This window comes from Sus scrofa, chromosome 4 (genome assembly GCF_054392235.1).
Source record: "Sus scrofa isolate SSC_HxYL_T2T_F1_AM1 chromosome 4, Sscrofa_HxYL_maternal_Yorkshire_Landrace_v2.0, whole genome shotgun sequence".
Taxonomy (NCBI): domain Eukaryota; kingdom Metazoa; phylum Chordata; class Mammalia; order Artiodactyla; family Suidae; genus Sus; species Sus scrofa.
Window position 1 is genome coordinate 25,279,837 of NC_139386.1, and position 12,366 is coordinate 25,292,202.

At 34.6% G+C, this 12,366-nt stretch overlaps 1 protein-coding gene across 5 annotated transcripts in view; it reads left to right on the plus strand.

Annotated features, from left to right (window-relative positions):
* Positions 1-12,366, plus strand: part of CSMD3 (CUB and Sushi multiple domains 3) — a 1,221,352-nt gene that overhangs the window by 539,641 nt on the left and 669,345 nt on the right. For all 5 annotated transcript variants that reach the window (XM_021090582.2, XM_021090584.2, XM_021090585.2 and 2 more), the window contains one exon: positions 3,924-4,048. In XM_021090582.2, coding sequence (XP_020946241.2) covers positions 3,924-4,048 — 125 coding nt within the window. The remainder of the gene's footprint in view (positions 1-3,923; positions 4,049-12,366) is intronic.

The following is a 12,366-nucleotide window of genomic DNA, read 5'->3' on the forward strand; positions in this document are numbered from 1 at the left end:
TCCCTGCTTCTGCCTTTTGTTTTTTAAAGTTTGTCTTTCACCCAAAAGATGATAAGATCACTTTAAAACATAAACTAACATAATGTCATTCCTTTGGTTCACAGTTCTGTAACAACTCTCCAATTCTTTCAGAGTAAAAGTTAAACTCTTTATTGTGGTGTACAAATTTATAAATTATCTGCCCTCAATCTCTAATCACTTCCTTAATTTCATACCCCCATCCTCTTAATTTGTGTGCTGTAATCATTATCTTCTTTTTTATTCCTGGAATACAACAAATGTGTTGGGAGTAAGAGTTGAGTGCATGTGAATTAAAAGCAATTTAAATAGCCTCGAGACAGCATCTTAACCAGGAATATTTTTGTCCAGTTATGGAGATATGGTTTCTCTGGATTCGGCCATTTTAGACCATAAACCTACATTGTTAAACATATATATATATATATGTTTATATACATACATATATATATTAGGTATATAATAAAAGCATGCACTAACCCTCTCTCAAAAAATATGTATTTAACAATTTACTAATACTAGGATATTTTGACAGTTTGGAAGACAAAATAGATAAGTGCATGCAGTTTTTCTGGTGAGATGAGAGACAATAAATAGACTATGCATCAGATAGTCTGTAGGAAATAACATGGAAGAAGATTGTGGTTTAGGAGAAGCTGTTTTATAGAGAATAGTCAAGGAGGGCCTTATGGATAAGGTGAATAAAAGTAAGAAGTGAGAATATGAAAGATATGGACTCCTGGAGGAAGAATTTTCCAGACTTACATAAGAGCAAATTAGAGAGCCGAGGCAAGTGTATGCTTAATAATTTCAAGTCAGAACAAGGACCCCACTGTGGCTAAAGAACAGGGATTGATGGAGAAAGTGGTGAGAAATGAGTTAAGTATGAAGCAGCATGTGCAGATCCCATAGACCATCTATATGACAATTACCTACTCAGAGTGAAATGATGAGGTATTAGAAGATCTTGACACAAAAGAAAGGCACAGTTTGAGCTATCCTCTAAAAAATTGCCATGGACACTATTGAAAATAGATTGCAGAGTGTCAGGAACAGGCATAGGAAGCTGATAGCATAGCAAAAAGTACTGTTGACATTGAGATAAATGAGAAATTACAGTGGCTCAGATCAAGCAGGTGACACTTCAGGAGTGAGAAATGCCAGATTCTTGATTTTGAAAGTGTTGCTACCAGATGAGAGTTTCGGTCGTGGCTCAGCAGAAAGGAAATGAATCCTACTAGTATCCATGATGATGTGGGTTCAATCCCTGATCTTGCTTAGTGGGTTGGGGATCCGGTGTTGCTGTGAGCTACAGTGTCAGTCACAGACGTGGCTCAGATCCTGCATTGTTGTGGTTGTGGCATGGGCCAGCAGTGGTACTCTGATTCAATCCTACCCTTAGCCTGGGAACTTCCATATGCCATGGGTGCAGCCCTAAAAAACAAAAAACAAACAAACAAATGTTGGTAACAGGATCTGCTCAATGGGATGAATGTGAAAAGTAAGAGGAAAGAGGAGTCAAGAATGACTGAGGAGTTTACAAATAGCAAATGCTGGAGAGGGTGTGGAGAAAACGGAACCCTCCTACACTGTTGAGAATGTAGATTGGTGCAACTGCTGGGGAAAGCACTATGGAGAATGAAATAATGCCATTTGGAGCAATGTAGATGCAAGTAGAGATTATCATACTAATAATTCAGTAAATCAGAAAGAGAAAGACAAATAACCACATGGTATCACTTATGGGTGACATCTAAAATATGCACAAATGAGCCTATCTACAAAACAGAAACAGATTAACAGACATAGAGAATAGACTTGTGGTTGCCATGGGGGAGGGGAGAGGGTGTGGGATGGACTAGCAGTTTGGGATTAGTAGATGCAAACTATTATATTTAAAATGAATAAACAATAAGGTCCTCCTGTATAGTCCAAGAAACTATATCTAAATCTCCTGGAATAGACATTACTGGAAAATAATATAAAAAATAATGTGTATATATGTATGACTGAGTCACTTTGTTTTAGATCAGAAATTGGCACAGCATTGTAAATAAACTATACTTTAGTACAAAATTAAAATACAATAAAAGTTTAAGAGAGAATACCTCTGAGTATTTTGGTCTTCAATAGGATACTGTTTCCATTTACTGATATGATAAAGTAAAAAAGGGCAGAGAATTGACCATTAGATAAACTTGTAAAGCTTTTCAGGCTATAGCACAGATATAACTAAAACTTGGAGTAATAAGTACAAGACCTTAAATATAATCTATTCTTTGATTATATGAATGTCCCATTCATGATAATTCACTGAGCTGCGGATTTGGTTTTGTACACATTTCTGAATGTGTATAATATGTAAAATAAAACCACGTTTGAAAAAAAAAGGAAGAAAATAAAAATAAAATTGCTCCAGATGAGAGTAGATTGTAACACAGAGGTTTTTAGCTATACTAAACCTTAGGTTCTTTGCCATACAGCCCCTTAATTCAGGTCTTGTATCATCTTTAGCCTACCTGAGGCGTTGGCCAGCTTTTTCTATAAAATGTTAGATAGTAAATATTTTATACTTTGTAGGTCAAAAAGTCTTTCATTGCAACTATTCAATTCTAATGTAGTGTGAAAATAACGACAAATAATATGTCAATGAAAGAGTGTGGCTGTGTTCCAATAAAACTTTATTTATGGACTTTGAGATCAGAATTTAATTTTTTTAACATTTCATTAAATATTATTCCTTTTGTGATATTTGTTTCAAATGTTTAAAAGTGTGAATACCATTTTAGCCCCTGGGTTGTATAAAAAACAGACAGTAGAGCAGATTTTGCCTACAGCATGAACATAGTCACCAACCCTTTACCTAAACTATTTGAGTTATCGTTTTACTGGCTTCTAATTAATCTTCTTTTAAACTGTCCTCCACACTATTCCAGAGATAACTCTTAACAACACAAATGTGATTACTGCATGAGAAGCTTAGAATGCTGAACAGGAGCTGTTCAGGCACTGGCTGGTTAAGAGGGTACAGGTAATCATTGCCAGACAGAGGAGGCAGGGAATGTAGTGCAGACAGAAAACAGCAGGGCATGTGCAAAAACTGTCAGCTGCTAGAGGTGCTAATGACTTGAGGCAATGAATTAGAGAGGAGGTAGAAAAATTGGCAGGGACTTACTGCTGCAAGTCTTTCCATGCCACGTTAAGGCCATAGTTTTGTTTTGTTTTGTTTTTGTTTTTTGTGGTTTGTTTATCTTTTTTGCTGGTGAGTTGCTCTTTAAGGATTTTAAGAAAGAAAATACATGGTCTTTTTTTTTTTTTTTTAATTTCGGGAACAAACAAACAAAAACTTGTTACCCTTAGCAGTTGGAAAGGGAAGCAAATCCAAATTGCAGTTAGTTAAATAATAAATGGTGATTTTTATATGAAAAACAATCAGCACAGTTTTGCAACCCTCAATGTGTGTGTGTGTGTTTGTATAGAGACACCCAAAGACATGTCCAAGTAAATATACATATAAATGCCTGCTACAGAAGTACTATAAACACAAACACTGGAATTCAAGTCCATTTTTTGCTTCATGTTTACTACCTACTTAGGATGAGAAATTTAGTCAATTATTTAACCTTGGCCTCTATAGCTAATAACAAGATAATTTAACTTGATGACAGCTTTCTACAATTTCTACCAATACCTGCATGTTATTGATTTACAGTAGATTCATCTGTTTTTGATTTTTATTATATGTTTGTACAAATCATGTTTTCATGTTTTTGTTTCCAAAGGGAGCAGTGTTTTTGTTCACTATGGAACATTTTTGACCTACTGAATATTGCCGGTAGGACTGGAGCCTTATCATTATGTTATATGCTTCTAATTGTGTTTTTTAATCGTTTGTTCATTTTTAGCCTTGGATCAACTGTGCAGTTCTCTTGTGATGAAGATTATGTCCTACAGGGTGCTAAGAGCATCACCTGTCAACGGATAGCTGAAGTCTTTGCTGCTTGGAGTGATCACAGGCCAGTATGTAAAGGTAAAGAAAAATATTTAAAATAAAAATGCTCTGAATACATTTTAGTAGTTTGAAGTTCATTCCACTGAGCATAAATTTCAATTAAATTTTTAACTTGTAATGCAGGAAATGTTTAGCTCATATATTTAACAAAACTTATTGAAAATCTATATGCAAACTGCTGTGTCAGATTCTCAAGGAGTTTGCAATCTAAAAATCATATAATAACAAATTGGAATATTAAAATATGTACTGTAAGGCAGTGGTAACTTTGATGGCCTTTCTTATCATGAATTATCAGTATTAATATGGATTGGGATTTTTTGGTAAACCATATTTGCACTTTCACTTGTATGATTTGCCATTGTAATTGCTTATGTGTCCAATGGTAATGATGTTGGTGTCAGTGGAGGTGGAGCACTGGTTCTGTAATTAATTTAAACTAAGACAAATCAGTGAGTGCTCTGGATTTTCAGATTACCAATAACTGCAAGTAAGATTTACTTGCACCATGTTCTACAAATTAAATATTTCCATATAAACTAAATGAGACTCCTTCATTCTAAATTTTACCAGGCTGTATTTTAAGATGAACACCTGGTTGTTTCATTCTTGTTGTTTATTGCTATTGTTACTTTTAATAATGGCATCTCTGAGTGTTTCATGTCTCAGTACTCAAAATTGCATTAGCTGCTCTTCTCCTTCAGGGAGAAAGTTTCAGTCACTACACCCTATAGAGTCCTGTCAGAAAGATTCCAGTGAATAAAGAAGAGATAGAATTGAAAACTATTGTAAAGCGAAAAAAAAAAAATGTTTGACAACTGGTTGGATATGGAAGGAGAAAGTGACAAGAGTCAAGTTGATGTTCAAGGCTATGAGAGTAGAAAAAATTATGTTGTTAATAAGAGTAAAAAAACTGAAAAATGGAATAGTATAGGAGATTATCCATAGTTACTACAACATTTTCATTGTAGGCTTAATTTTTTATGGAATTACTATATGTCAGGCATTGTGCTAACCACTGCATGTACTCCAAATCATTCAATCCTTGAAACAAACTAATGGAGGCATTATTATCTCCACTTTAGAAATGAATATTGTAAAGCATGGAGCGATCCAGTCACTCTCCCAAGCTCAAATGCCTGGAAAATGACAGAGTCCTTAAGAAAGACTATTCATGGTCTGAGGAGGGAAGCCAGATTTTAGAACATTAAGGAAGGAATAGAAAATAATAAAATGGAAGCAAATAATGAATGGCAGTGGCAACCCAGAGTAAGAAAGGAAAGCCTAGATTTTTCTCAGGTTCAAGTAAAACTTTCATGTCACAGGTAGATGTTTATTCATTACCTTTCTCATTATGAAAGTCTTATAAAATGCCATTTGTACAGTAAGATTTTAAAAAAAATAGTGTAATAGGGATAATGAGAAAATAAGGTAAAACAGTTAAATGATCCTAAACAAAAGCTTACGTCCAAGTTGGTAAAAAACAAAGAAACAACTTTTAAGAATTATTTACATGTTATATATGACAGCTGTCAAACAAGAATTTACACGAAAACCATTGTCTATGAATAAAACAATGACACAGTAAAAGCAGACTTTTTCCTGGCTTTGAGATATGAAATATCGTGCATTGTTCTTTGTAAAGTGGACACTGAATAATAAATATTATAGGACTTACTTTCATCAATGTCCTGGCCATGAATAGAACAGTTAACTCTATAAGGTTGCTTTTTTGTGGCATCTTCCACTCAAGAACAATTATAGTTATAAGTGACAAAAGTGAAAATTCTGATTTTAAATGGTGGCATTCACATATCCTGCTTCAGTTTTACATAAATTAGATGTTTACTTTTATATGGCAATTAAGAATGAGAAAATAGAGGATAGCTTCTAGAAAGGGAGATTAATATTAATGCAGGGACCAAATCTTACGTAAAAAGACATGTTATAGCCAGATCATGGAATTTAAAGATTACAAAAAGTGAGATTGATACTATAAACCATCTTTTTTTATTCAAAACTCTCATTTCAATAAAAAGAAAGAATAGTATTTATTATAATTGTAAATTGTTCAAAGGCAGAAATAACGTTACCTTGTTTTGTTGTTTTTCATAAACCCTATAGCACAAAGTACAGCTCTGTACTGACTTAAACCTCAAGAACTATTTTTTGAATATTAATATATGATTATTTTATTTGATTCTAAGATAGACAATTGAAATATATTAAAAGAGACATATATGCATATATATTCATGCAACAGTAATCAGTCATTAGTTGGAAGGTTTAAAATTTGCATATTTAAGATTCATACGTTAAATTTCATCTTAATTCATTTTTTCTGTAGATATTAATCATTTATACACAACTTTATTTGATCATTGCATGCAGAGCACATGTGTGTATGGTTTATAAAGGATCTTTGCTATTAGAAATTACTAGCTGTGGCGCTGGAAATAGTAATGAAAAGAGCATGCTGAAATAGTAATTGAAGTTTTAAAATGACTATCCACTGTGAGTCTGAACAAAGAATAGTTTTCATGTCTCATGGGTGCTTGAACAGAATAAATATGCTTTTTTCAAGACAGCAGCATAAATAGCAGTATCAGTGCACTGCACCTTTGAGAGGTCATTAATATAGCTGCTGTCTATGTATTGCATGGTTGAACTATCGAGAAATGGTGATTTTAAAGGGACTGAAAATTCATACAAACCGCAAATTATGAGTTAAAAGAAAAAGAGCAATTCAGAAATTAATATTAATGGATTTTATACAAACTTAGACAATAATTTTTATTCCCTAAATGGGATATGTATATGAGTTATTTGACAGTTTACCATTATGGAAATAATTATTCCTTTGTTGGAAATGCAATAGATATCCAAAAACTAGAGCTTATGCACATAACCTGATTTATGTACATGAATTGTATATAGAATATTTATTTTAGACATTCGTGTTATTCAAAAAAAACAGCATTTATTTGAGAATAGAGAATTGTTAACTAGAAACATTTAAGAGAGTTAATATTGACAGATTGGACAAAAAAATTTTTTGACTAATTTTCAGTCAGAATTTATTTGGCCAGCCCCATTGTTTTTGTCTGCTAAGGCACAATGGCAGAACCATTCATAGGAGTGATGGACGAGGTGATTAAGGGATGACTAGGAAAGGCCAAAAAAATAAAAATATTGGAAGGAGTGGTAAAAACTAGGGAGTCACCTTTTAATTTCTTTATTCAATCAATCTTCCAGCTATTTGTTTATTCACTTATTAATATACTGATAATATATTTTGAATTCTGCAAATATTAATGAATATTAGTAGGTATGCCAGATTGAACATTATATGGGATATACAGTATGTCATGTTTTTTATTATTTTGAATTCATTTGCAAGGTATAAACACAAAACTAAGTAATACACAGTCGACTGTTTTGTTGACAACAGAGGTAAAATCCTCTGCAAAATTTAGATGAGGAAGATTATTTCTATGGAAATGGTCAGGCCTTGAGCTGGAGGAAGTAGCATAAGGGCAGAAACTGGAAATGATTTCCTATTTCAACAGAGGAAGCTGGAAGTCATCCCAAATATAGAAAATATGTCATGGAAAAAATCACGAAATGAATTGGCATATCTAGGGAATAAAAGTGGGGGAGGATAGGCACTTCAATTTGCCTACATGAAAGGTTACAAAGTGAAATTAGAAAGGTTATGTCATTATGATGTTATTTATAAGAAATATGTGTTTTGTCACTCAGATTTTTTATGGAATTGGCTGACTGGACTCATGCCAGGGTCTTAGTCCTGGCCAAACCATTTTGGCCAAAGAGGTTATTTTCCTATCAGATTCACACAGCCAGGAAACCAATGCTGAAGCTGAAATAAAACAAGCTTTATTCAATGACCAGAGAATGGAGAAGAAGGAACTTAGTTCACAAATCAACTTCTCTACCCAATTTAGGAGAGAGACCCAATATATAGGAGGAAAAGAATGGTAGGAATATTCAGGAGTTATCTGAGAATAAGAATGTGGTCTGGACCTGGAACTGATGCAACTCTCCTTTTCAGTCCTTGAGCAAGCTTTTCCAGTTGTTATCATGGCAGTCGTCAACTGTCCAGTTGCCATGTGTATCATTTAGCATGGTAATATATTATAGTGGGTGTATAATGAGGCTTAAGGTCTACTGAAAGTCAAATCTTCTGCCATTTGGAACTAGTTTGTTCTAGCCAGTTCTTGTTTTTGATCTTTGCAGCTTCCTCCTGAAATGTAGATAATAGTTATTGGTTTCTATTTGAGGGAGAGGCAGGGGTGTGGTACAGGGGGCAACAGCCTTGGTAACAAGATGACAAAAATATGTTTCTCATATGTAACTGGTCTTTGTCCTCAATTCATAGCTCACAACTCCCCAAACTCTTAGAATTCCTATGTTGAAAGTGATAAAGATCCTTTTATGTTAATGAACTGACTTTTGAAAAGCACCAAAGAATGGAGCTAGTGGCCAGTGGAGCCAACCATGTGATTAAAGTTTGGAACTTTCAGCCCCACCCTGTGGGGGAAAAGTGAGGGGCTAAAAGTTAAATCAGTCATCTATGGTCAGTGATTTAATCAATCATGCCCATGTAATGAAGCCTCTATAAAGCTGCAAAAGGACTGGGATCAGAAAGCTTCTAGGTTGGAGAACACTTGGAGATTTGAGGAGAGTGATGTACCTGGAGAGGGTATAAAAGTTCCAAGCCCCTCCCCCCATGCCTTGCCTTATGCATTTCTTTGGTCAAGCTATTCTTGAGTTATATCTTTTTATAATATATTAGTAACCTAGTAAATAAAATATTTCTCTGAGTTCTATGAGCTGCTGTAGCAAATTAATCAAACCCCAAAGAGGATGTGGTCTAGGGAATTTCTGATTTATAGCCAGTCAGTCAGAAGTACAGCAGCAAACAGAGTCTTATGACTGGTATCTGAAGTCTAAGAAGAAAGTTTTGAGAACCTCCAGTTTGTAGCCAATTGGTTAGTAGCATGGGCAACAACCTGGACTGAGACTAGCTTCTAAAGTGAAGAGGGGATGAGGAGTTACGGGAAGTCTTGCAGACTGAAACTTAACCTGTGGAATCTGATGCTATCTCCAGGCAGGTTGTTGGTGTCAGACTTGAGTTGACTTGTAGGTCACCTGGCTCATTTCCTAAGAATTGCTTAGTGTTATGAGAGAAGCTCCATCCCACAATATAGGTTGGAATTGAGCCCAGGAATCTGAGTTCTGTCAATCCTCCTTTGAAATGTCTCTGGAATTACTCATAAACCTCCGTTACCACTGTCACCTTTCTGTAGTTCCAGTACTGCATCTGTCTCATGTCTTTTCATTCGGATGACAATTTATCATATATACTGCTGTCACATCAATCCCATCAAAAATCTCTCTTCTTTTATACCCTGAAAGTGTTCAAAGCCCCCATGTTGTTTTTCTTTTTTTTCTTTTTTTTTTTTTTTTTGTCTTTTTGCTATTTCTTGGGTCGCTCCCAGGCTAGGGGTCAAATTGGAGCTGTAGCCTCTGGCCTACACCAGAGCCACAGCAACATGGGTTCCGAGCCACGTCTGCAACCTACACCACAGCTCACGGTAGTACCAGGTCATTAATCCACTGAGCAAGGGCAGGGACCGAACCTGCAACTTCATGGTTCCTAGTCAGATTCCTTAACCACTGCGCCACAACGGGAACTCCCCTCATGTTGTTTCTTAATTTCATACTGTAAGCTAGTGAGGAGAAATAATCAAGTATATGAATTCAGCTATCAGACTATGCCAATTTAAATACTTGGTCATCTACATAAATAATTGACCTTCTTTATAATTATCAGATTTCTTATTTGTAAAAGGAATGCTACAATATATCAATGCCTACTCCATAGAGAGTTAATAATTTGTATGAAGATGGAAGAAGAATCCAAATAAAAGCACTTAGTATATGAACTAAAACACAAGCATATAATGAATAGAGGTGTTGGTAGTTGTAATGGTGCTGCTCCTAATAATTGTTAGCTCATCTGATTTCTAAAACCATTCATGATTTATCTCCATCCATTTGTTTAACTCTTACCAAAGATTTTTACCAGCATCTTAATGCTGAACAGAATCACCAGCCCTAATTTTGATATATGTCTGACCTGTCCTAACTGAAAACGTAACTATTAGCCATATTCTGCCCACTTTTCAAAGTCTTACTCAAATTTTGCCTCCTCAAAAAATTATTTCCTGATTTCTGTTATCCATTACCCCCACTTCTTTAACATTATTTCACATTTACTGTCTTTACCACACAGTTTAGCATTCACACCTATCTTTTTTTGGCATGGTTCTTAATCATTTCATGGGCAGTAGATTGCTTCTTCAACCAAAACCACCTCAGAAAGAACAAAATAATTGACACTTCTAAGGTGCTTGAGGAGTTTCTGCAGTGGTTTTGATCTCCAGTGGATTACAGGATCCAGTGTTGCCACAGCTGTGACATAGAAGCGAGGTGCAGTTCAGATTCAAACCCTGGTCCAGGAACTTCCATATGCTATGAGTGCAGCCATTAAAAAAAATACATACATACATAAATAAAGTACTTGAATTTTCAGTGGATCTATTTTGGCCATTGCCAAGAAGAAGACAGTTACCATTTTGATCTATCCACCTACTCCCTTTGATTAAATAGAAGGATCATAATCAGGCTCAATTATTTTCTTCATATACGAAGTAAAAAAAAAAGATATACACTTTATGTGATATATAATTGCTGGCCAAAGATCAGAGCTATAACCTTAATTAACCAGTATTTATTAAACACTTTGTGGATCTTATAGTTTACAGAATTCTTTTACAGCTGTTATAAGTTCCTTCTCATATTTTTATTCTTCTTCATAATATTAGTCCAGTGACTATGATGCCCATATTATTGTGCACATGATAGTTGCTAAATAAACATTTTGAATAAATATTGTGGGGAGATTTAGTTAATTAGAGTAAACTGTTTAAGAAGATGGTAGTGTGCTGATTGTAATCAGACAAAGTTGCCCTGGTAGAAAGCTTCCTGTTATGCAAAGGTAATTAGAAAATTTTGCCCGAGAGCAAACCAGGAAGAGCCTGCTGAAATTTATCAACCAGAAACACACATAGCAGGTGTTTTTCTATAGTTGTTACTGATGCTGTCTTAGTTTCATGGAATAATGTTACAGATGAGATGATGCATAATAAGGATGGTATTAGCAATTAATAGAGTGACATATGGTGAAGAAGATTGGCAGATGGTATAAATACGGATATTTATCATACATTCAAGTATCTTGATGGTCATTTTTTCTAAAAAAATAGTACTTTGTATTTTTTATATGATTTTTATGAGCAAATAAATTTTACTAATTTCTAACAATGTGTGCATTTTAATGATGTTTACATGATTTTTGATGGAGATGACTAGTGAGGCATTTATGTTAAATCATTTAAAAGTTAAAAAATACAAGAACGGAAAGTTCGCATTTCTGTAATGCCCTTGCAAAAATTGTTCGGAAATACATTGTATGTATCTTGCCTACCACAGAAATTACTAGAAAAATATGTAAATCATTAGTAAATAAATGATGCCATTTAGGCACTTTGAGGGGTACTCCATAGATATATGGGAGAACCTTCTATTTCCAGTTCACCCATTTCCTGGGAGTATGCCCTTACTTACCCTGTTAAACCTCTCTTGAGCTTGAGTTTGCTTTCTTGTAAATTGAGGGAGTATGTACAAGTTGATTACTGTGGACTTTTCCCAGCTGTAAATTCTAAATATTCCTAAGTACAATTATTGCTTTACTGGATTTTATAACATGTTAAGTTTATTTTTGGTTCAATGTTGGCTTTACTTTACTCTGGCCTCTATAAAGAAATACTATAAATGCAGTGGCTTATAGAAAACAAAAATTCATTTCTCATAGTTCTGGAAGCTGGAAGTCTAAGATCATGTGTCGTCAGGACAGCTTCCTTCTCTTAACCTTCAAACTGTAACTTCACGTGGTAGAAGGTGTGAGAGATTCCTCTTAGGTATCTCTCTCCCCCCACCCTTGGATCTCTTTTATAATGCCACTAATATCATTTATGAAGGCTGAAACCTCACACCTATTCATCCCCCAAAGACCCTACCTCTTAATACCATAACATTAGGAGTTAAGATTCAATATATAAATTTTGGTGGGAGTGGGGACAAAATTACTTAGTGTATGGCAATGTTTGTCTTTACCTTTGCAGTCCCAGTGTTTGTTTCAGTTCCTGGTATACAGTAGGCAATAATAATAATAATATCTAATAAACTTT